Source organism: Aethalodelphis obliquidens, unplaced genomic scaffold (genome assembly GCF_003676395.1).
Source record: "Aethalodelphis obliquidens isolate GAN/ISIS:26980383/991018 unplaced genomic scaffold, ASM367639v1 scaffold48, whole genome shotgun sequence".
Taxonomy (NCBI): Eukaryota; Metazoa; Chordata; class Mammalia; order Artiodactyla; family Delphinidae; genus Aethalodelphis; species Aethalodelphis obliquidens.
In genome coordinates, this window is record NW_020837992.1 from 6,213,018 (window position 1) to 6,239,026 (window position 26,009).

At 47.4% G+C, this 26,009-nt stretch overlaps 1 protein-coding gene across 1 annotated transcript in view; it reads right to left on the reverse strand.

The window, feature by feature from the left end:
- The window catches only part of LAMB3 (laminin subunit beta 3), a 40,414-nt gene extending 15,080 nt beyond the window's left edge, over window positions 1-25,334 (reverse strand). The window contains exons 1-9 of the mRNA XM_027082885.1: window positions 25,236-25,334; window positions 23,244-23,308; window positions 22,284-22,438; window positions 11,443-11,557; window positions 10,845-10,918; window positions 4,360-4,551; window positions 3,254-3,317; window positions 2,711-2,904; window positions 687-807 (exon numbers count right to left, since the gene is read on the reverse strand). Coding sequence (XP_026938686.1) covers window positions 687-807; window positions 2,711-2,904; window positions 3,254-3,317; window positions 4,360-4,551; window positions 10,845-10,918; window positions 11,443-11,557; window positions 22,284-22,438; window positions 23,244-23,271 — 943 coding nt within the window. The 5' untranslated portion in view covers window positions 23,272-23,308; window positions 25,236-25,334. The remainder of the gene's footprint in view (window positions 1-686; window positions 808-2,710; window positions 2,905-3,253; window positions 3,318-4,359; window positions 4,552-10,844; window positions 10,919-11,442; window positions 11,558-22,283; window positions 22,439-23,243; window positions 23,309-25,235) is intronic.
- Window positions 25,335-26,009: the final 675 nt, after the last annotated feature.

Sequence of the window (26,009 nt, forward strand, 5' to 3'; positions counted from 1 at the left end):
TCCCCAGCAACTCTGCAAGATGCTCAGGTCTGGGAAACAGGGGAGGCCCAGGGAGGCTTTTGTAGTTTATTTCAGGTTATATAGCCAGTAAGAAAGGAAAACAGAGAACTCAGGCCTCTTGACTCCCATTGTGGGGACTGACCCAAGAATAATACCCATGTTGAGCCAAAGAGAGAGCCCTTTGAATGGTCCCATGTCAACCCTCCCCCACTGCCACCTGCTGGGTCTCCTCCTGGGTCACTGCCCTTCTCTGGACTGGGAATCTTTGTTGCCCTCATTTATGCAGGGAAGGGCTGGCCTCCAGGAATCTAATTCCATGGATTTCAACTCTGGAGGCACATCTGAAGTAGAAAGAATGACAACAGGGAACCACGTATGTCCTACACTGGATAGGCCAGAAGTAGGAAGACCTGTGGTTAGCACGAAAGGCACGTGGCATCAGAAGCATGGACCAAATCGTGGTCCCTCCAGGCCTGGCTGAGGAGGAGGGCCAGGAGCGGCGGGAAGATGCAACTCAAACACTTTCTCAAATACCCTCTCTTTCCCCAAAGAGCAAGGAGAGCGTAAATTTCAGAATGCAATTAGGTTTAGATTTAAATAATAAAGACTAGATTCTCCTTGTGTCCCCGATGGGCCAGCACCCCAACCAGCTGCTGCAGGGGAGGTGGGTGATCCCAGGCTCATACTTTGGCATTCATGGGGGTCCTGGTCATCTGCGGGTTTCCAGGGCTTGTCGTTGTAGAAGGGTGCACAGTGTTCACAGTTGGGGCCGGCGGTGTTGTGCTGGCAGACGCAGACCCCATGGACCTAGGAAAGGGGCCATAGGTTACCATGAATAATTATCACAGGAGCGTCCCAGCGATGGACTTGCCCTCTCCGCTCTGTCCCCAGGGCCCAGCTCAGACCCCAGCTCCTCCAGCCTTCACTCAGCTCCTATGACACTCCCAGATGCCGGCTTGTGTGGTCTGTGTGTGTGTGTGTGTGTGTGTGTGTGTGTGTGTGTGTGTGTGTGCGCATGCATGCACACCCGCACTGCTCCTCCATTTAGGTTTTTAAAAGCTCAGCCCTTGCATTTGGCCATCCCCATGCTGCCCAGTCCAAGGCAGCACCTGTAAAGTGCTTAGACAGCCTTGTTGGTAAACTGTGATTCTAGAAGCTTGTGGGCCCTCTGGAGATGTACATTCCAACAATCTATGACTGCAGTTGTTTGGCTAATAAGACTGCAATGATGAATTGTTCCTAGACTCAATAAGGTATAAAAATAGAGTAGCAATTGCGTGCTAATTGTCTTCCATATTAAGCTCACCACCGGCAGGCTGGCATCTAGGACTTATATTGTGTTTGCTCCATCCTCATCCCCTACTCACTCCTAACAGCACAGCTGAGCTGAACTAGCGGCTCCCAGGACAAGCCCTACTTTTCTCCACCTTTTGGCCTGTACTGACGTTTTTCTTCCGGACTAGAAGTCCCCTCACTCTCTATTCACCAGCAAAATCCTGCCAGCTAGAACGGCATGTCCTTCACCTGGCTTGCCTTGTCTCTCTAATTCCACGGATTTCAACTCTGAATGCACTTCAGAATTATCTGGGGAGCTTTTTAAAACACACCAATGCCCAGGCCCAATTCAATCCAATCTCAGGGACGAGGCCCAGCCATCGGTACTTTATAAAGCGGTGATTCCATTGTGCAGCCAGATTTGAGAACCACCGGGGCTGGGCAGGCCGTTGCCCTCCTCTACATCCTCATAGGCCAGCGATCCTGCTCAGCCTGTGTTCTGGTCTTTTGTTTATGGACCCTAATGGATGACACATCTCTGGCACTGGTCTCCCTCTGCCTTCCTCTGTAGCCTAGGGCAAGCGCTGGCCCAGAAGTGGAAAGGATAAAGCTGCCCGACGCTCATGTCACCTGTATTTCCCTCAAGGGTCGCTTTACGTGATTTCATCGTGCGCCTCTATCACTGGGGCAAATATCATAGTCCCATCTGTTAACAGAAGAACCGAAACCCCAGAAAAGTGAAATGACAGCTCCCTCTGCTTCTTGGTCCTCGACTCTCTCTCCTCTACTGATGGTTCTCAAGTTTGGTTTCACAGAAAAATCCCCTGGGTTGCTTCTTAAGCTGGAGTTTCTCTCTTCCGTGCCTGATGCATCTGACTCAACAGCTCTGGGGTGGACTTAGCATCTGTGTTAGACTCTGTCCTCTCACCCTGCCCCATATCTCACCCCTACATGGGACTTTACAGTCCCCAAACCAGTGGCTCTATGGCAGGATGTCAGAACCACCCTGGCAGGATGCTAGAATCACCCGGGGCTTTAAATAACAATAATAAAATCAGAGTGTATGAAGGTGTGGGTCTGGGTGATGTTTTTTAGCTCCCCGGGAAATTACAATGTGCAGCCAGTGCTGAAAATCAATGCCTTAAGCTCCCCCACGAACACCCATGCTTATACTTCTACTTATATGTATGCTTATACTTACATATACTTCTATGTTACTGAATAAAAATAACTTCAAACCATAAAGCAGGTCCAAAGAAGTGCTGCAAAATCTGACCTTTGAAATGATAATCATTTAGAATCATTTTCACCATTGCTAAAATATTAAGTACTCGAGTCTTAAATTTAGTGCCCTCCCTCCTTTATAGAAGCCAAAGACGTCAGTCTGCCCGGGTCTTGCCCCTCCCCTCTCCTTTCCCCCTCCCTGGGCTGTCACCTGCACAGTGGTGGAGGGGCTGGCAGGGGCTCTGGAATTGGGGGCACAGCGGTCAGCATGGCCGTGACAGAAACAGCTCCCCTGCAGACGCAGCTGGGAAACGGCATAGTAGGCACTGGGAGGGTGATAGCCCCTCTGGGGCACAGGGGCCAGCCTGGTGAAGTTGACTCTCAAGTTTGTGATCGCCCCCAGCTCTGAGGGGCACAAACAACAAGGAGGGAGGGGGTAGAGATGGGAAAATAAAGAACAGGAAGTTAGAGGCAAATAGAGACTCCTAGGGCAGGATGAGAAGGAAAGGAATTCTGGTCGCACCATTCCATCTTCCTCAACCTTCCCACGACAGAAAAGACCCAGTCCACCCTGGTTCAGGCCTTTTGAGCCTCTGGGGCCACCACAATACCCCTATGGGCTGAGCAGGGCAAGTGTTCAATCCAACCATGTTGACAGAGGTAGGAAAGACAAGGAAATGTCCATGATCTGGGTTGCAACCATGTTTTGTTCCCCATCCACAGTCCCACAGGCTAGAGGAGTAGCCACACTGACCTTGAATTTTTTGACTTTGAGTTGCTGGGATCCCAGAGGCTAAATCCATAAGGTTAAGTTGGACCTGCAGAGAGAGGGGAAATGGAAGACCTGAGGAAGAGGTGAACTGTGGCCCAAGCCCAGAGGTCCTCCTTTCCATTCAATGCCCTGACCGTCTCATACTAAGGTCTTTCTTACCTGGAGCCTGAGATGACCATGGATGTGAGGTCTGCCAATCACTCTGGGGGAGGGAGATGATCACTGGGCCTTAGATGAGTGTGTGTGTGTGTGTGTGTGTGTGTGTGTGTGTGTGTGTGTACAACCTCTCCTCTCCAGTTGAAAATAGAGCTATCCCAAGAATTTCCTGATTTCCTTGGGTCAGAAGTTACAGTAAGATATATAATAGACATTATGAGGGTTTAGGGGATACTAATTTTCCAAAGACCCAGGATGAGTGAGAGGGTCCAGAGCCAAGGATGCATGGACGTGCTGACCGCCACACTCTAGACAACCCCAATCTCAACTATGCCGTTCTTACTTGATTAAAAAAAAACACTCATTGGATGTGACTTCAGCTGCATATCCCAGGAAGAGTTTTCACATCAACCTCCCACAAATCAGGGAAAAGTCCTGTGTTCTGACGTGTGGTCTGGGGCATGTGGTTACGTGGATCTAGATACGGCAATAACCAAGGAGGAGTTGTTGCAGGGAAGGAAAGAGACGCACTGCCTACAGGAAAGGCAGCGCTCTGAGCAGCTCTGAGGGCTCCCCTGAGCCTCAGCCAGAGAAAGGAGACAAAATACAGCCCCTGAGGGTGGGAGCGAGGGAGCAGTGATGAAAGAAATGAAAGGATTTGACCCCAGGTGGGAGGATTCAAGGAGAGAGCTGGGTTGGGTTATGCAATACACTCAGTGTGTTTCTGAAATATCCTTCCTGGGCAGCAAAGCAGATGTGCAGCAAAGATGTGCCCAGAGGGATCATTATTGGGGAGCTCAGGAAAGACAGCAAGGCTCACTGCCTGGGGAAGGGGGTGGTTCTCATAGATTCTCCAAAGCCTGGTGACCATGTAGCGATGGGATGGGAGAGACCTCTCCCCGTGCCTACATTTTCAGGGTCCCTCTGCCTACCTTGGCCCCATCCAGGCGCCTGTTAGGCCTCTGGGGCAGAGGCTGGCACCGAGCATCCTGCCAGCTCTGAGGCTGGCCCTGGCGGACCTGGGGGAAGGCAGACGTGCAGTCGGCAGCTAGGTATTGGTACACCTGCCAGGTCTTGCCGAAGTCCGAGGAGCGCTCGATCAGCATGCCAGCAGGCATGGGCCCCTGCAGAGACACACACAGGGTTGGGGCCTGAGTGACACCGCAGTGGGGACGCGATAACAGAAAGAGGCTCTTAAAGAGGTGCTGGTGGCCCCTGAGAACCACAGTGAGGAGGCAGAAAGGGGGCTGCATGGGACAAGTGGGCTCAGGGGTACTCGGGTCCAATTCTCCTAACAAACCACAGGCCCCAGCGGGTTTTCCCCAGGGGAGCCGTGGAAAGTGATAGAAGGCAGATCTGCATTCCAGGAGGCATGATCCCTAGCTCAGCCCACCACCCAGGTGGCCAGGCCAGAAAATTCTCCCACTGCACTTCCCACAGCCAACCATTTTTTATCACCTCTAGCTCCCAATTCTGTCCCTCCTCTTTTTCCTCGCGTGGCCGTGGCCATAGTTCAGGTCCCAGTTGCACTGAGCCTGGGTTCCTACAACAGCCTGGAACTCAAGCCCAGCTTTCGTCCAGGCTCTCCAAGCCACGCTCCCCACTTCACCCACAGGGTTATCTGATCACTTCACTCCCTGCATGAGACCCTTCCACGGGTCTGCGCTGGCCTAAAGATAAAATGCAAGCCCCTTAGCATGACATACTGTCATGTCCCTACTTCCTCTCTCAGTGATTTCATCCATTTCTCATGGCTTTAAATGTTGTTTTCATGCTGACAGGTCCCAGCCTGGAACACTTCCTTGGGTTCATAAGCCAACCTCCACACAGAGAGAACTTTCTTTCTAAAATGTAAAGTGAGCCATGACTCCCCTCCCTCCACTAAAAACCTTCCAGTGGCTTTCCACTATTTTTTTTCCCCCAGCTTTACTGAGATATTATGAACATATCACATATGTAAGTTTAAGGGGTATCAAATGTGATGACTTGATACACATATATATTACAAAATGATTACTGCAATAAGGTTAGCTAACACTTCTATCCGCTTACATAATGACCTTTCTGTGTGTCATTTAACAGCTTTCAGGTGTCTAGTACAGTATTATTAATTATAGTCACCACGCCATACATTAGATCTGTAGAACTTATTCATCTTATAAACCTGGAAGTTTATATCCTTTGATCAACATCCGCCCATTTCCCCCTCCCTCCAGCCCCTGGCAACCACCATCCTTTTCTCTATGTTGATGAGTTCAGCTTTTTAAGATTGTGTATATAAGTGAAGACATGCAGTATTTGTCTTTCTGTCTCATTTCACTTAGCAGAATGCCCTCAAAGTCCATTCATGTTGTCCCAAGAGGCAGGATTTCCTTCTTTTTTCATGACTGAATATTCCTCTGTGTGTGTGTGTGTGTGTGTGTGTGTGACATCTTCTTTATCCATTCATCCACTGACTGACACTTACATTGTTTTCATGTCTTGGCTATTGTGAATAACATTGCAATGAACACGGGAGTTACAGATATCTCTTTGAAAAAGTGATTCCATTTCCTTCCAATATATACCCAGAAGTAGGATTGCTGGATCATATGGTAGATTTATTTTTTTAACTTTCTGAGGAAACTTCATACTGGTTTCCATAGTGGCTGCACCAATTTACATTCCCTCTAATGGTGCACAAGTATTCTCTTTTCTCCACACCTTCACCAACACTTATCTCATCTTTTTTTCTTTGGCCGCACCATGGGACTTGCAGGATGTTCCCCAACCAGGGACTGAAACCAGGCCACAGCAGTGAAAGCCCAGAAGCCTAACCACTAGGCTACCAGGGAATTCCTTATCTTTTTGATGATGGCTATTCTGACAGGTGTGAAATGACATCTCATTGTGGTTTTGACTTGCATTTCCCTGATGGTTAATGATGTTGAGCATCTGTCCATGTACCTGTTGGCCCTTTGTATGTCTTCTTTAGAGAATTACCTATTCAAGTCCTCTGCCCACTATTTTTTTTTTAATAGATCTTTACTGGAGTATAATTGCTTCACAATACTGTGTTAGTTTCTATTGTACACCAAGGTGAATCAGCCATATATATACATATGTCCCCATATCCCCTCCCTCTTGAACCTCCCTCCCATCCTCCCTAACCTACCCCTCTAGGTCACCACAAAGCACCAAGCTGATCTCCCTGTGCTATGCTGCTGCATCCCACGAGCTGTTTTACATTCGATAGTGTATATATGTCGATGCTACTCTCACTTCACCCCAGCTTCCTTCCCCCTCCCACCCTGGGTCCTCAAGTCCATTCTCTATGTCTACATCATTATTTCTGCCCTGCAACTAGGTTCATCAGTACTGTTTTATTAGATTCCATATATATGCATTAGCATACAGTATTTTTTTTTTCTCTTTCTGACTTACTTCACTCTGTATGACACTCTCCAGGTCCATCCATCTCACTACAAATAACTCAGTTTCATTTCTTTTTATGGCAGAGTAATATTCCATTGTATATATGCGCTACATCTTCTTTATCCATTCATCTGTCGATGGACACTTAGGTTGCTTCCATGTCCTGGCAATTGTAAATAATGCTGCTATGAACATTGTGGTACATGTCTCTTTTGGAATTATGGTTTTCTCAGAGTATATGCCCAGTAGTGGGATTGCTGGGTCATATGGTAGTTTTATTTTTAGTTTTCTAAGGAACCTCCATACTGTTTTTCCATAGTGGCTGTATCAATTTACATTCTCACCAACAGTGCAGGAGGTTTCCCTTTTCACTACACCCTTTGCAGCATTTATTGTTTCTAGATTTTTTGCTAATGGCCTTTCTGAGCAGCGTGAGGTGATACCTCATTGTACTTTTGATTTGCATTTCTCTAATGATTAGTGATGTTGAGCATCCTTTCATGTGTTTGTTGGCAATCTGTATATCTTCTTTGGAAAAATGTCTTTTTAGGCCTTCCACCAATTTTTTAATTAGATTGTTTATTTTTTGATATTGAGCACCATGAGCTGTTTATATATTTTGGAGATTAATCCTTTGCCTGTTGTTTCATTTGCAAATATTTTCTCCCATTCTGAGGGTTGTCTTTTTGTCCTATTTATGGTCTCCTTTGCTGTGCAAAAGCTTTTAAGTTTAATTAAGTCCTATTTATTTATTTTTGTTTTTATTTCCATTACTCTAGGAGGTGGGTCAAAAAGGATCTTGCTGTAGTTTATGTCAGAGTGTTTTTCCTATGTTTTCCTCTAAGAGTTATATAGTGTCTGGTCTTACATTTAGGTCTTTAATCCATTTGGAGTTTGTTTTTGTGTATGGTGTTAGGTAGTGTTCTAATTCCATTCTTTTACATGTAGCTGTCCAGTTTTCCCAGCACCACTTATTGAAGAGGCTGTCTTTTCTCTATTGTATGTTCTTGCCTCCTTTGTCGTAAATTAGGTGACTATATGTACGTGGGTTTATCTCTGGGCATTCCATCCTGTACCATTGATCTATATTTCTGTTTTTGTACCATACTGTCTTGATTACTGTAGCTTTGTGGTATAGTTTGAAGTTGGGGAGCCTGATTCTTCCAACTCCGTTTTTCTTTCTCAAGATTGTTTTGGCTATTAGGGGTCTTTTGTGTTTCCATACGAACTGTAAGACTTTTTGTTCTAATTCTGTGAAAAATGCCATTGGTAGTTTGATAGGGATTGCACTGAATCTGTAGATTGCTTTGGGTAGTACAGTCATTTTCACAATACTGATTCTTCCAATCCAAGAACATGGTTTATTTCTCCATCTGTTTGTGTCATCTTTGATTTCTTTCATCAGTGTTTTATAGGTTTCTGAGCACAAGTCTTTCACCTCCTTAGGCAGGTTTATTCCTAGGTATTTTATTCTTTTTGTTGCAATGGTAAATGGGAGTATTTCCTCAATAGATGTAGAAAAAGCTTTTGACAAAATTCAACACCCATTTATGATAAACACTCTAAAGAAAATAGGCACAGAGGGAACCTGCCTCAACATAATAAAGGCCATATATGACAAACCCACTGCAAGCATCATACTCAATGGTGACAAGCTGAAAGCATTTCCTCTAAGATCAGGAACAAGACAAGGATGTCAACTCACACAACTCTTATTCAACATAGTTTTGGAAGTCTTAGCCACAACAATCAGAGAAGAAAAAGAAATAAAGGAATGCAAATTGGAAAAGAAGAAGTAAAACTGTCATTGTTTGCAGATGACATGATACTATATGTAGATAAGCTTAAAGATGCCACCAGAAAACTACTAGAACTAATCAATGAATTTGGTAAGGTTGAAGGATACAAAATTTCTGCCCACTGTTCTTGAATAAATCTGAATTCCTGACCATGGCTGAAGAGGGCCCTGCTCCCTCACCCCGTCTCATGCCACTGTGCACCTCCATCTCCTCAAGCCCTCAGTCACATTCCCTCTTCAGAGCCTTTGTTCATATTGTTTCTTCTGCTTGGAATACTCCTCCCCCTCATGGGTTCCTCCACATCTTTTCTTCTCAGCTTAAATGTCACTTCCTCACAGAGATCATTTTATACCTATCTAACGTGCATTCTTCTGCCCACACTCTGCCCACCCCACCCCATCATTTCCTATTCCAGGATCTCATTTGTTTCCTTCGTAAATGTCACACAATTTCCAATTATTTATTTGTTGGTTTCCTGCTTTTTATTTTCCTCCTACCAGACCAGGGTTTCCCAAACTTGACACTGTTAATATTTGAAGGTGAATAATTCCTTGCCATGGGGTCAGTGCTTGTCATTTTAGGATGTTACGCGGCATCCCTGACCTCTTCTCACTAAATGTCAATAGCATACTGACAGCTGTGACAACCAAAATTTTTTCTATAAACTGCGAAATATCCCCTGCTTGAGAACCACTACAGTAAACCATAGACCCCCTTGTCTATCTGTTTTTTTTTTTCTTGGCCACACTGCACGGCTTGCGGGATCTTAGTTCCCCAACCAGAGATTGAACAGGTGCCCTCTGCAGTGGTGCAGCGGAAGCACAGAGTCCTAACCACTGGACCACCAGGGAATTCCCCCACCTTGTCTATCTTGTTCACAGTGTACCTCCAGCATCTAGCACATAGTAGGCAGTAGTACATCTGTTGAATGAATAGATGAATCTTTCACCTACTTTCCTCCCTCCCCATTTACATCTGTAAACTCATCTCTCCTCAGTTTGTAGCCTTCCACATCCCTACCTCTCACTACTGTATACATATTTGCCCCACCAGACCCTACATGTGTTCCTTTGTCCCCTTCCCCCAATTATATACCTTCTTGCCTCTTGCCTCCTGGCCCTTGCACTTTGCTGTTCTCTTTGCCTGGAATGAACTTACCCTTCACCTGGATATTACTGGCCTAGGAAGTTTCATCTTCCCCTGGGTGTATTCTCTGATCCACTCCCCCAAAGACAGATCAAGCTGGAGGTCCCCCTCCTGGGCTCTCTAGCACCTCTTCTTACCAACATCAGAGCACACATCCCACTGTCTTGCTACTGGTTCTTTATCTTCCCTACATAAACCAAAGTAACTAGAGGATCGTGATCTAGTTTTAGTCATCTTTTATAACAGCATATAATCAGTGTTCAATATGTGTGTAGCAAGAATGGACAAATAAATGAATGGGTGAGTGATGACAAAGCAATGAGACTACCAGTATCCATCCAAATGAATATTTCCCTTAGAAGTTGTCACTGTTAGAGATTGAGCATTTGTTCAAATGGCACTAGAATGTCTCAAAATACTTTTGACCTATTCTTGAGGCAATGTTCTTAGAGCAACTTCCTCAGTCACATAGGATATTAGGAAAAGGAAAAGGAAAAAAAAAAAAAGTCCTGTCGGTAATGAATGAAAATGTTCCCTCCAAAAGGCACATCTCCAAAGGCTAGTCTAAAAGCAGAGTCTGAAAAGTGATAGCACTGAATGAGCAGATTGCTCCAAAAGCACATCTTACATGAGGATGGGCCAGTTCTTGGCTGTCTGTTAAACTCAATCTCATCAGCAAAGTTATTAAAACAGAGTATACCAAGAAAACACAACTGTATAATACGTGGCCAGGCTTTGTACAATTGGTCTTGGCAGAGCTGAATACATTAGATGGGCTAAGGGTGGGGGATGCAAAGAGGGAGAGGATATATAAGCACTACACAGCCAAGACAGGGAAGGTGGAGGCGTCACTGTTCTCCCAGAAGGGGTACCTCTGCTGTCACCATGACACAGGCTCAGGGTAAGTGTCACCTCAGCCTGGGGAAGGGAGGCCCACCCAGCATGTGGTACCATCACCTCCCACCTGAGGAGACAAGGACCCTGTGCTCCCCATGAGTCCACGCCCACACAGCCCAGAGTCCCCCTCTCCTAACCACTGCCATGCCCAGGAAGCACACCTTAAAATCCATCATGATGTCTTGAAGCTGGAATTTCCTGTCTAGGTCCAGCTGCAGAGAGACAGGGCTCACATCTGGAAAGACAAAATGTAGAAACTTTAGAGCAGAGGATTTCTACCTTCCCAGGCTCTAGGAAATCAGAAACTCTCTAACCTTGATTTTCCAATTTCCCTCTCAGAGAAGAGGGGTACCAGTATGTTTCTACTTACTATCACCTATTCAAGATCCTATCTCTTCTTGGCCAAATTTCCTTCCCACCATCACTTGATGCCCTTAAAACCTTGAGGAGTTTCAACTCCTCTGTTCGACACAAATCTGTTCGCAAAGCTCAGTTCCATCAGCAAGCCCACTGTGACTAAGTAGAATGAAATTAAGGCATTTCTCTCTCTTCTGACCCTTTCATTAACCTCCAATAAATTATTCTACCTACAGCATCTGAAAGACCTCAAATACAAAGAGAGAAGGTTCTACTTGTCAACCACCCACGTCCCACTACAATAAGAAAGCCCTGGGAACCCCAAAGGGCTCCCGGGCACCCTCCCCATCCTGTGGGAGCCTCCACATGTTTGGGCCCCTGGAGGCTGTGGCAGGTCCTTACCATTCTGTGACTGCCACCAGCGCATGGGGCCCGAGGACGAGACCACATTCTCCACTCGGTGACTGTTGTAATTGTGAGGCAACCTGGAGTCACACTTGCAGCATTTCATCTGCCACTGTGGGACAAAGAGATGCCAGAGACTAAGAGGTAGGGCCAGTGAGAATTCCTCACTTGTATCCTGAGAGCCCAGAACATTCTCTCCATGGAAATACTACCCTTGGGGATCCATTGATTTCATTAATACACTTGGAAGGATCAACCTCTCAAAACAAGGCTACTGTTCACCTTTTCATTTACGTCCTTTGGGTCCCCCCCAACACATAGCTAAGTAAATAGTAAATAGAGGTTGTAATTGGGAAAGTGGTATGAGGTGGTAGAGAAAAAATAATTTTCGTATGTGACATTGCCCCAAAGAGAAATTTGAAAAGGGTGCTAAGAGCAAAAAGAAGAAAGAAAGAAAAGCTCACATTAATTTAACATCTGCTATGTGCTATGTGTAGGCTAGAGAGTTTTATAGCTCATCTCACTTAATTCTGGCAGCCTGGGGAAAGTCAAGTTTCTAAGGATTAGGAAGAGGGGACAGGAAAAAAGAACAAGGGAAAAAACTGAACCCCACGGGCTCCAGAGCAGGGCAGAGATGACCAAGAAGAAGAATACAGCCAGAGAACATGGCCCTTGTTCTTTCAGTTTGTACATACGTGCACAAATGTGTGTGCACGTGCACACCTCACAGAGACACCATGACCTTACCCCAGGTCCCTCATGCAACATACATCAAACCTATTTTCCCTGAGTAACCATGGTCCCAAACCTTGTGCCCAGGAGAAAGAATACTGTTCAGAGGGCTCCCAATTGACCCACATGTAAAAGCAAGGCTTGGACGAAAACCTCCCTGACCTGTGAGTTCCTTTGGGTAAGGACCAGTGTACCTCCCCACACTTCCTGCCTCTGCGTTCCCCTAAGCCTCCACCCACCAGAACCAGGGGAAAGCTCAGGCAGCCTTCTCTGAGGCCTTCTAGCCCCTGAACCTCTGCGCTGTCCAGGGAAGGCACTAAGCTAAGGAAGCCGACGTTCAGAACGAGTGATGTCTGCCGAACTGGTGAAGCTGACAGCTCAGTCCCAGAGGGATTGAGTTAACAGGCTGAGTCTGTGCCTTGAGTTATAGAAACTCCTCACCCGACACCACTCTTCCCCCTGCGCTGTTGACAAACCCTGGAACAGTGGAGGATGCAGGAGGGGAGGCAGGAGTCCTGGCTCTGTGAGCCTCTGCTTCCCACCCCACTTTCCAGCTCCCACCTCCAATCTGCAAAACAAGTACCCTTCCTGGTACTTGGAGGTGTCCTCGTCATGTCCCAAAGTGCTTTATTAAACAGTAATTTTTGGTATGATACAAATGAACTTACTTACGAAACAGAAACAGACTCAGACATAGAAAACAGATTTATGGTTACCAGAGGGGAAGGAGGGGAAGGGATAAATTAGGAGTTTGGGATTAGCAGATACAAACTACTCTATATAAACTAGATAAACAACAAGGTCCTGCTGTACAGCACAGGGAACTATAGTCAATCTCTTGTAATAAACTATAATGGAAAATAATGTGAAATAGAATTAAAAATGATTACGAAATATAAAAAAACAATATTGGGGGAATGTTCAATGTTCTTATAATGGCTGGCACATATGCCTTATATAAAACAGCACCCACTGTCCATCCCTTGCCCTGCTACATTTTTCTCCATAGTACTATCCCCACTTGACGTATTGTTCTTTTACTGTCAATTTATTTGCCCACAGTGTTTGTTTACTGTCTGCCTCCCCCTGTTAGAATGTAGACTCCATGAGGGCAGAACTTACTTTCCTTTATGCTGTATCCCAGTGCTTAGCAAAGTGCCCAGCACTTAGTAGGCCCTCTACAAATACTTTTTGAATGAATAGTAAATGCTCAGTAAAAGCTGGCATTTTCATTTACATTATTGCTAGACTCTCCCTTCCTGGGAGTTTAAAAGGAGGGGCAAGGGAGTGAGGAGGTGACAAATATCAGTATTAAGTGATTGGCGCACTTACCATGTGCCAGGTACTGTATCAGGAGTTTCAGTGCAATAACCTATTTAAGCCTCACAACCACCCTACGTGGTAATATTATTCCCATTTCACATGTGAGAAAGCTGAGGTTCCAAGAGGCTATGTGACTTTCCTGTTGATTGATAGCCAGCGCCAGCACCAGACAGGATCCCTCCTTACATCTTTCTCTTCTTCTCCTCCTCCCTTCCCATCCCCACCCCTTCCTTGCTCTTCTCTTTCTCTCTCCCTCCCTCCTTCTCTGTCATCCTCTCATTTCCACTAGGAAACCACCTGGATGCACAGACATTGTGGGAAACACGGTAAAGGGTGACAATTTCTGTCTCACCCAAAGGGCTTGGTCTGACCCTGAGGCTGACCATGGCAGAGCCTCAGACAGAGAAAGCACTCTGGGAAGAAAGCTGGCCTGTCAGGCTAACCTAGTTCAGTTAACTCGGAGACTGCAGATGTGTCAGTGGCTAAAATAAATACCTGAGCACTTAAAATAATCCTGTCTGGGCAAAAGACACCTCTTGCTGGAATCTGAGTCTCCTCTAGCATCCTATTTTGGTCCCTGGCAGCAAGCATGCCCTTCTCCCCATTCTGGCCAGCCTCTCAGAGGCAAACTTTTCCACTGCCCATCCTCCATCTGCACTCAGCACGTCCTGCAGAGAGACGAGGGCCAGCTGCCTTCCGGCGACCTGTCACCAGAGACCCCCCTGCTCTGTTGGGAACTGATCCCAGCCTGTTCCCTGGCCAAAAGAATGCCAGAAACGAGGCCCAGTTTCTTCCCTTGGGCCATGGGACACAGGAGCTAGAACAGCTCAACATGGGACTGGGGAAATGCCGTTGATATTCCCAAATGGTGCAATATTACGTACCATTAAAAAGACTGTTGAGAGAAAGGTTTTCATTGCATGGGGGAAATGTTTACATTATAATGTTTTATGAAAAAAAAATATCATGTTCTCTGAAAAAAATTTGGGCATAAGCTTGTATACATGTCATGATCACAAATATATATTCTTGAAGGAATAGAAAATATGTGGAAGGAAATACACCAATATATTAGGTTGAACCAAATGAAATGGCTGACATTCAGCCATCTTGACCAACAAAAATGGCAACTGCATACAGTTTTAACCTAATATCTCTGGGAAATGGCATTATGGGTAACTTTTTTTCTTTGTTCTTTTTTTAATAATTTTAAACTTTGATGCCTTGGATATATATTAACTTTTATATTCAGGCATTATTGTAAAGCAAAACAAACTAAAAAGGCCCAGGGTACTCAGCGTGGGCTTGTTACCCTGCCTGCACCTTGTCTTCACAGCCAGTCTGGGGTATCCCACGCCTTCTCCACCTGCCTTCCACGTGCTCAGACAATGATGGAGGGATCAGATGGCCTCATGAGCTTAACATCTACGTGCCGCTTATCACAGTAACATAGCTAAAGAAGGGATTATCTCAACCCTCAGAAACAGGCTAAGCCATAAGGCTTGGGACAGGTATTTTAAGGAGCTCTGCGTGTCAACCAGCTAGAGGGATGGAGGCCTGAAATAGGGTGGCTTATGGGAGAAGCCCACATGAAGGCAAGCTGCCAATTTCTTCCCTCTCTTCTCTGGGCCTCAGTTTCCCTTCCTTTTTATTCTTGTATGTCTATAGGTAGTATGTGTATAAGAGTGTGTGTGTGTGTGTGTGTGTGTGTGTGGTTCTCAACATGAGGCTCCTCCTTTCATATGTGTTACATTCCTCTGTCTCTCCCAGCTGCAGCTGCTTCTCTCTCTGGGGTCACTTGGCCAGCATCCCCCTGGCTGTGCTACTTCAGAGACACAGCACTGTTATCAATTCAGCCTGTCAGGCTTCCAGCCAGTTTGGCTCCTGTTCCCCTCAGTCTGGAAAGACTGGGTCTTTTCCCTTATCCTGGAGCTTTCTAGAAGCTCAGCCGTCTGGCCGGAAGACAAACCCTCCCAGAGAGCTATGGCGGGGGCAAAGGAGAGAGCAAGAGCCAGTGGGAGCCCGAATCACAATGGAGAGGGTGGAAAAGGGAAAGCAATGCAAATCAAAGCTCTGTGCTTTTGCAGAACATGGAGCTAATTCCGGGGGAAGATAGGAAAACAGGCTCTGGTTATACGTGGTCCAACTCCCTCCCACAAGCAAGTCAGAGACTGCCTGTGTCTATCTAAGGAGCTGTAGTCAGGGTCATGGCTGCCAGCCAGGGCCAAAAGAAAGCCAGCGCCAAAAAAAAAAAAAAAATGCAGCTGCCTACAAGAAGGGCATTCCCTCCGCTTCACCTTCCTCATTGGTAAAATGCAGGGGGGGGATGAGATAACGAAGCTCCTTCTTGTTTTAACATGCTATTACAATTCTCCCCCACTCCAGCTTATCTGCTCCGAGGTTAAACACACTCCAAACAAGAATGCAAAAGAAGCAAGAGAAAAATAAGACATTGGCCCAACACTGTACTAGAGAAACACTCTTCCCAGCAAAGTGGGCAGGGGAAGAGGGGACCCTCAGACCTTGGTCAGCAAGGCCTCCATTAGACCCCACTATGATCCACAGGCCTTACCATTCCTATGTCAGTGGATATTGCCAGGGAATTTTAAAAATCGAGACCTGTTATGGTGCCAGGTGGGAGGAGGCACTGTCCTGAAGTAACATCTTGACCAAAGCCTTAACTCAACAGAGCCCTCATCTCCATCTGAACTAAATTTAGATAGCTCAATTCTAAAGTTGATGACAGAGATGATGAATGCCACACACCCCAAAATTACACTGCACCAGGCTCTGTCCTGAGCACTATACATACATTATCTCATTTTATGCTTCTAAAACCTCTGAGGTTCGTATATTACATTAAATGGTGGGTAACCTCATCTGACAGATTAGGAAAGCAAGTCTTAGAGAAGCTGAGAAATGTGTCCAAATCCACAGGGCTAGGAAGAGAAGAAGGAGGGATTCCTCTCCCAGGCTCTCTGCCTCCAAACCTTCTCATCGTATTCCGCTTCAAGAGACACAGAGGTCACGTGGCAACCATGGGAAATTGCAGGGACTAGAGTTTGTTTTCAGGATGTTCCCTCTCTTCTCCCCTAGTAAGGGCAGCCTCAACCTCAGCCCAGACTTCTACAGAAACAGAATTATCCCCCTAGACCTGATTGCAGAGAGATGGTTTGCATTCCTGGACCTCTGAAAGCTCTACCAGTGACAATGATTCCTATAGCCCCTGAGAGCAAAGAAGCAAGGTAGGTCTGCAAGACACTACCCAGAGAGCTTCTAGGAAATTGACCCAAGGAGCAAGGGGGTGAGAAGCCAGGCCAGCAAAGTCATGAGACCATTCACATTTGTGTGCAGGTTTCCATCTCACTTTTCCACTCTCTTCCCTCTTTTAACCCCACAAGCCACAATCTCCAACCCATAACAACCAGGACCCAAAAATCTCACATTTCACAGCCCAAGTTTTGCTTCCCTCTGATCCAACTCTTTCTCTAAGTGTCCCTTTTCTTCTATCCCCTCAAAACTTACTCATTCTGGGTCTTATTCTCTTAGGGCCCTTTGCAAAAGCCACAGCTAATTTTCTGATCAGCAAACCCTTCCTGAAATATAAATGATGATAGATTAACAAGATGCCTTCCCCAAGGGTGTCTGCATTTTAAACAAAGAGCTCAACGATGCTTCATCCAAAAGAATAAATCCCCAATGGTAGGAGCTTTGAAAGTTTCATACATGCTAAGAACTTCCGGGAAATAGGAGGGCAGATATTCTGGTCAGAGACAGGCTCAAAGTCCTCTGTGAGCGGAGGACAAGGACCTCAGGATGGATATAAACACATCCTCACATCGTCACATCCTCTGCCTACACATTAGCCATGCTAAACGTCAAGAAAACAGATGACTTTCAAACACAGAAAGGCAGTGGTTGTCGGGGTGTGTGCCTGTGGGTGTGAGTGTGCTTCTGTGCATGTCTGTGTGTGTGTGTGTGCATGTGCGTGTGTGTGTGTGTGTGTGCATGTGCGTGTGTGTGTGTGTGTGGAGGAGGGGACGTCAACTGGCTACTGCTCCTTAGCTTGTTTCCAAGAGATAAAAATGACAGCTGTTTGGTTTACACAGCTAATTAACCTGAGGAATGCACTGTGTAAGACTGTTATGAAGGCAGCTGGGTAATTAAGTTTTTCCCCAGAAAGGGAGGGAGTGGGAGATAAATAAAGCATTTAAGGGAACAGACACAACATTGGAGAAGACATTGTCAGGAGCAGAAATCAGGGCTGGAAAACTTCCTGGCGAAACCCACTGGTTCCCAGGGAGCGTGCACCAGCCCAGAGATGACTGAAGGTCATGGCTCAGCCTCTGCCAGCACCCACCTGACAGAGACAATGGCCAACCCTCAGGGTCACATACAGCCCAGCCAGAAGTTGGCAGAGATGTTAGAGCTGAACAAACAAAGGCTGACTAACCCAACTCCTTCATTTCATGAATGGGGAAATGGTGGTCTAGACAGAAACCATGACCTTCTTGAGGTCACGTTCCTATTTTAAGTGTCAGAGCCAGGACCAGACCTAGAGAGTCTTTACCCCCAGTCGGGTGACTTCATTAACCACGACCACTTCCAGATTTCCCAGCAGCCCACCGCAAATCAGATGGGCAGCGGTCACCTTGGAAGCAGAAAGTGGGCTGGCCCAAGGGCAGTTTGATTTCAATAAGTATGCGAGGGCTTCCCTGGTGGCACAGTGGTTGAGAGTCCGCCTGCCGATGCAGAGGACACGGGTTCGTGCCCCAGTCCGGGAAGATCCCACATGCCGCGGAGTGGCTGGGCCGGTGAGCCATGGCCGCTGAGCCTGCGCGTCAGAGCCTGTGCTCCGCAACAGGAGAGGCCACAGCAGTGAGAGGCCCGCGTACCACAAAAAACAAAAACAAAAAATCAATAAGTATGCGAGTGTGTGTCCTGATCCAGGAAGAAGATCCAGGAAGAAGAGCTCAGGAGCATGATTCACAGATGCGGAGGCCCCTGCAGGCGGACACAGGTCCCCGGGAGGTGGGGAGAGGGGGATGGGACATTTAGCATCTTCCAGACACCAGCCCAGTGGTCACTTGGCTTCTTCCTTTATACAGTCCTCACAACAACTGTTTGAGGTGGGTGCTGTCATTATTCCTATTTTTCAAATGAAGAACTAAGGCTCAGAGGAAGCACAGACGAGAATGAGGGTAGGGAGACATCACAGACATTTTCATTCATGCCTTGGGTTTTAGGGAAAAACGGTGCAGTGAGTTTACTCAGAGGTTACCTAGGAGCTGGAAGAGAGAGAGCCAGGGGACAGGGTGGGACTGCAGCCTCGGGCCATTTTGATAAAGTCCAGCCTGGGTTCAAGCCTGGACAGTTAACGGGTAGTCAAGGCAGGTAGGCCCAGAAGGGCAAAGCTGGGTTGGGGTGGGCACACAAGGCAAAGCTGGCCGCGTCGTATGTCCATTGTCAAGGCTGCAATATGGACCCAAAACCCATAGAAGCCGGCCCTCAAGGCCAATAGGATTGAGCCAGTGAGACAAAATTAGGCAGAAGAGGTGACATACTAACAGGCTAAGATTGACCCACGAGAAAGGAGCCACACTCTGAGATCAGGAGCTGGGAGAGACAATTTTGGAACAGGAAGGAGTCCCCACTGCTCCTGAGTTTCTTCAGGGTTGGCAGGGGGCAGCGAGCAAGGCTAAAATGTCCAAGAGTCATAAATCCCTAATGCACTTACATTCATGCCATACCAGTAGGCAGGCAGGCAACAGGTGCTGGGTGATTTTTACTGGGCTCAGGGCTCACCATGTCACCCCTGCATGAAAATAGAACAGAGGCAGTAACCAGAGGCTATGACTTAAGGAAGGTATGTATGTGGAGGTGGGAGCTGGTAGACAGGGATGCAGGGGGACTGAAGGGGCAGGCCCTAGGAATGCAGCTCTGCACCATGCCACCTTCCCTTCCAGCTGAGGCTGGCCACTGCACCCCCATCTCTAACTACTGAGAAAACTCAATACCTATGTGTTTCCATCAGAAGTTTGGGGGTCCCAGCACACACCCAAACTTTCCCAATAGCTCACAGGGATAATAAGAGCCACCTGATGGAGTATTGTGAAAATTAATTGAGATAATTTATATAAAACTCTTAGTATAGTGCCTGAGACATATAATATGTGCTTAATAAGTTATAGTTACTATAATATCATTTAATAATAAAATAAACTTAAAAACTGAAATTGGAACTCATCAGAGTTAAATCTGGATTCCTAATTTTCATCACACAGCTGCCCCTGCACCAAGTGAGGGTTCAGGGTACACCTGTACAGAGGGGTATCTGTGCCTTTAGCGTGTGTCTTCACTGTTGGCAACCAGTGGCCTCTAGGTGGTTAGGTGGGGAAGGGAGAAGGAAAGAGAAATCAGAAAAGGCAGAGAGGAGACAGGTGGGGGAGAGAAGTTGGGTCTCAGCAGGCAGCTCATTCCCAAAGAAAATTGGAGCAAAGAGCGACCCTAAAGACCATTTCTCTAACACTCATTCATGGAAGAGGAAAGCAAGACTTAGAGAGGGGTAATATTTTGCCCAAGATCGCACCACAAGTTAGTGGTAGACCTGGGGCTACACACTGCACTCAAGATGCCCTATCCTCCACTCTTCCAAGAGGTTACATGGATTTATTCCCCCTCATAGAAAAAGGAAGAAAAGAACCAATGCTTCTCAACTTTCACAGCACCAAAATAGCTGAGATTTATCCATCCCCATGGTTTCAAAAGTCTAGACTTCTCTTTTGCAAGCACCCAGTTTTTCTCTCAAGGGGCTGCTTAAGAGCAAGGGAAGCAGTTGGCTCCCTGGGGCATTTGAGAGAGGCAGAGGGCAGGTCAGGATGAAGCCAAAAGCCCAGCCTAGAGGGAAAGAGGCTGTCCAGACAGGGCTGTGGCCGAGGAACATCCCAACACAGGGGATGTGTATGATCTCTCCTTGCTTCCCATCCCAGAAGACGGATCAGCCCAAGGAAGGGAATCAGCAGAGGACTCCCTGAAAATTTTAGACATGGCTCAGTGGCACAAGATTGGAGAATGTGTGGGAAGGCAGCAACTAAAACCATTCTGTTGCCTAGAAATTCAATACTGCCAGGTCTCCTGATGCTTGTGGAGTAATCTGGGCTCACAGGGAGGACTCGCCTGATGCTGGCCATCTTACCCAACACTGTCAAATGGGCTTTCCCACATCCAAGTGGGTGAGATGCAGAAACCACAGCCATCTCTGCTCAGCACCTCCAAAGCCACTATGCAGTACCACCTATGATTAAAAAGTGACCAAAAGAACACTGGGGACTGGAAGGACAGTGAGGCCAGAGATGGGATCAGATACCATCTCCATGGTCCTGAGGACAAGGACCCAGAAGGAAGAAACCACAGACAACCCAAGCCTCCTTCATGGCCATTAATCTCTCTCACTCCCTTTCTCTCTCTGTCTTTTTACCCCAAGAGAAGCAGAGGCTCAAGGGAAAACCACTCCCTCACTCTTCCCTTTGTCCAAACCTGTGTTTTGAGGGCAGAAAAATGGCCAAATGAGACAGGCAGCTGGGAAACAAGAAAACACTGAGTGATTTCCACCTTGGTAAACACAAGGAGCAAGGAAAGACCCCAACCTTGTTGAAGGGAAAAGAAAAGAAAATCAAAGTTCCTACCAGAAAGGTCCAGAGGCAAAGTAGAAGAAGAATCACAATGGATCTTTGAAAAAAATCAGTTGCCTAAACGGGTGATAATAATTGACGTAGGTCAAAGAGTTCCAGTGCCTGGATTTGCTCAACTCGTTTCCTATCAGCTGAGCCACTGAACCTCCTTGCTAGCCTCAAGTCACTTCCTTGTTTGTCTCACTGATCTGTGCCCTTTAATTTGAATATTTCCCCAGCGCAGGGCGGGGAGGGATAAATTAGGAGGTTGGGATTAACAGATACACACTGCTATATATAAAACAGATAACCAACAAGGACCTACTGTATAACACAGGGAACTATGTTCAATGTCTTATAATAACCTATAATGGAAAAGAATGTAACTCAATCACTTTGCTATACACATGAAACTAATACAACATTGTAAGTCAACTATACTTCAAAAAACATTTTTTTAATTAAAAAAAATTCTACAAAAAAAAGTCTCCCATTTCTCCCGGAGTGGTGAAACATGTGGACCAAACATGCAGAGGCTGAGAGGTAAGTCATACGTGATGACTGCAAAACATAGAAGGATAAACTCCAGCCTATAATCATTCGGTAGCTCCAGCCACACCCTTTCCCCAACACTAGCCAAAGAGATGGCAGCAAGGGAGGGGCCATGGCACAGCTCGGTTCCCCCTTCAGCAAGAACACAAGCCTTGCACACATCCCAGCCTCTGTGCTCCAGCCTTGACGCTGTCCACCAAAGATGGCGCCTTACACTCCACACACCTAAAGGATCCCCATCTATCTGATTGCTTATTCCCGAGACTTGGAAAACTGTCCTGCCCAGGCCCAAGGGCTGAGAAAAACTCCAGCTTTATCAAGCAAAAGAGAGAAAGGAGCTATTCCGCTAGTTCTGAGTACATTTTCTCTTGCCCAACAAAGGTGAAAATTCCTTAGAGGCAGAGATCCGGTCTTAATGCTTTTCTTGCACTCCCCACAGCGCGTGGATCTAAGCTGATAGCAAGTCCACTCTAAGTATTCAGTGAACAGATGGCAGGCTTCCCCACCCCCGCCCCAGCTCACCTTCTTCCAGCCCCCGGAAGCCATGGAGGAAGAGCCTACCTCTCCATACTGGGTGCAGTAGGTCTCAGGCTTGGCCAGACCACAGGTAGATGAAGCTCGGAGAAACCGGGTCCTCCCAATGAGCAGGTCCCCAACGGGTGGATAGCAGGCCCCACGGGAGCAGGCTTGCTGGGCACACAGGACGCTGGGCAAGACTGAAATCACAGGGGGTACAGGGGTGCAGCCTAGAGAGAAGAGGGTCTAGCCGGCCACCCCAGTGTGCCTCCGGGAAGCCGACGTCGATCGGCAAGAATAGACCCTCTTCTCCACCTTCTTCATGCTCCCACCTGCTGGTTGTGGGAATAATCGCAATCCTGATGCTGTTTGCTAAAAAAGGTGATTTTATAGCCTGTAGCCCCCAATCTAAATAGAAAGGAGAAACACTGACAACTAAAAAGCCCAGATCATCCTGAAATGTAGCATCCACATGTGGCTTTCTAGAACAGAGCTGCAGTCACACGCTCAGCCACCAGGATATGGCCCACAACTCTTCTCACCTGCAGCGTGGCCTCTGTCAACAGCCCAGAGTAGCGCTGGCTGCTGGCTGTTTGTGGAGCACTGGGAGATACCTGCGTTCTGTCTGCTCCTTTATCTGTAAAGGTGACCCTGCCATGCTTTGGGAGTACCCAGCTGCAATTCACTGAGCATCAAGAACTCAAGCCATGATGGCTCTGGGACCAGCTTGAGAGTGACAGGATGGGAAATAAACCATGCAGGGCACTGGGGGAGCCACAAACCACCCTCAGGTAGCAAGAAGACATTTGGGAGCCTCTCAAATCATCTTCTTCAAAGGCCCCCAGGACAGAGAAACCTCATGGACATCCCGGTAGACAAGTGTCCCAAACCCAAAGGCCCCAGGGTGACCGGTGATGCTCACACTGTGGTAGACCGTCCTCCTACCCATGGCTGTCCCCTCCCTGGTATATGAAAGCACCTGGAAGGATGGGAAGGGATACTTACCAAAATACAGGAGAAGGAGCGGCCTCATCTTCAGTCAATGGGATGATCCCCACCCAGGACCTCACCTGGAACAGAGCAAAGGAGCCTGGGTGAAACCATGCACATCCCTAGGGTGCACCAGCCCTTTTCTGTTTCTGGACTCATGTTTTCTCAGAAGCCTTTACCTAGGGTCTTGACCTAGGACACTTCTGAGCAGCAGGTGCATCTGTAGCCAAAAACTTGGAAAATGCCAGAGACCTGGCCCCCGTCCCAGCTGGCATGTGACTCCCAGGGTGCCCTGGGATAACGCCACCCCCTCCCTGACTCCAGCTTCCCCCTCTGAAATAGAGAGGAGGAGGATTGACACTGCCCTACCCCACATGGTCAGAAGGACAACGTGGGGAGCAGGAAAGAGCTGGACCCTTTGCAGGAGAAGTCCGGGGCCTTGATGCCTCCCCAGGAAAGAGAAGTGTCCTTTCTCAGGGCCTGGCCCACCTACAGGCACAACGATGAGTGGGTCAAAGAGGCTGAGGACCTGGAGCTGAGCCCTCTCCTGCTATTGGCATGGTCTTTGGTACCACACAGAGCCACCCCAAGAGTGAGGCCGTGGTGGCCACATCTCTGGGCTGAGCATGATGGAAATGATGGAAAGGCAGGCCTAGCAGTCTTTAAAATTGAGTAAGCAGAGGAATGGATAAAGAAGATGTGGCACATATACACAATGGAATATTACTCAGCCACAAAAAGGAACAAAATTGGGTCATTTGTAGAGACGTGGCTGGACCTAGAGACTGTCATACAGAGTGAAGTAAGTCAGAAAGAGAAAAACAAATATCACGTATTAACGCATATATGTGCAATCTGAAAACACTGGTATAGACGATTTATTTACAAAGCAGAAATAGAGACACAGATGTAGAGAACAAACGTATGGATACCAAGGGGAAAGGGGTGCGGTGGGATGAACTGGGAGATTGGGATTGACATATATACACATATATACACTATTGAGACTATGTATAAAATAGATAACTAATAGCACAGGGAACTCTACTCAGTGCTCTGTGGTGACCTAAATGGGAAGGAAATCCAAAAATGAGGTGATATATGTATACGGATAGCTGATTCACTTTGCTCTACAGTAGAAACTAACACAACATTATAAAGCAACTATACTCTAATAAAAACTTTAAAAAAGAAAATTAAAAAAAAAAAGTGAGTGAGGATTTCATCTGAACTGGAAGCAACCCAAAATGTCTCCAGTGATGGGCTGGGGTTGTACAGGAGACATGGGGGTTGGGAGGCCACAGAACAAGGATTCTGAAGGAGGCTAGGGGTGGATACTCAAAGGGTCCTAGAGGCAAATGCCCCACCCTGTTCATGCAGCGCCCACCTCTACCTTGCATCAGATGCTCACTCTGCTCCAATGACGCCCCAAAACTCCTCTGGCTGGGATGGAAGGATGGGGGGTTGGAAAGGCAGGGGCAAGGGGGGACCAGGGACACTCCTACATCTTTAAATCCTATATCCTAACACTTCAAAATCTTTCCTTCCAATCCCCTACCAGAGGAGTCAGGGGCCCAGGAAAGAGACAGGTGGCCTGAGGTCACACAGCCAATTGGGGCCTAAGAGGGAGACCCATCTTCTGGCTTCCTCCAGCGCTATCTCTGCTCTCCCATCCAGGGGCTGGAACCACACCCACACCCAGAACTAGGCATTCTGGGCAGACCTTAGAAGAGCTCTAGTGGGGCCAGCCCACCCTCTCCTTGTCTCTTTGTGTTCAGCCCCAGCTCTGAACCTGCTTTCTTCTAAGTCACTGAGATGCTTATCAGTTGTGAAAAAGAAATCCAAACAGTGGCAGACATTAAACCTAGCCTTTGGGTCTTAGCTGGCTCAGCTGAGTTCCCAGGAAGAGGAATGAATCAGGCCCTGCAACCAGGCCCCAGACACCCAGATACACAACGCTTGTCCCGCATCCGGCCCCCACCAGGCAGGTGAAGGCAGGTAACGTACCTCACTCCGTGCTGCCGTGGTTCTTTCTCCAGATCGCCTCTCTGAGAGCGCGCCTTGAATGTGGGAGTCCCCTCTCCTGGCTCCTAGGTTTTAAACAACTGGCCTCACCTCTGGAGACGTCCTGGCTGGGCGTCACCAACTGCAGGGCGGGACTCAGGAATCCGGCAGCTGGCACGCCCATCTGTAGTCATGCACCCTCACCCTCACCCCCAGACAGGACTGGGCAGGTGGGTCGGTCCCAGAGGCCTAACAGCAAGCTCGGCAGCACCCGCCTGCCTGTGGGTGCCTTGTGGGGGGAATGTTAGTGATCTTTGGAGACCAGGATTCCTGGCAGAGGGGTGGGGGGTGGGGGAAGGACACTGGCATTTGTGACAGGCACTGCACTTGGTACTTTCCCAAGGCCCGTAGAGGTCAGCCTCCTCTGGTGTCCTGGACCACCCTGGACAGAAGACCAAGCAGAGAACACAACAATCAGGGCTTCTATATAAGGTGTTATAGCCCCAGACCGGTCACTGAGCTGGAAGGGAAGAAGATGCAAACATCCAGGACCCTGGAAAGCACCAGACCCCTCCCAAGGGAAAACAAAAAAATGGAAAATCCCTGCTTCTTGGGGGATTAAAACGCTATGGTTCATCAGGAAGGGGTCAAAGCCCAACTCACCCAAGAAAAGCTTAAGAGGAATAAACAGGAATGAACTCTAAATATCTCCCTTCAGGCTCCCTCGCAGCCTTGGCAGGGAGCCCAAGGACAGGTAACTACCTGTGAGTCATGGCT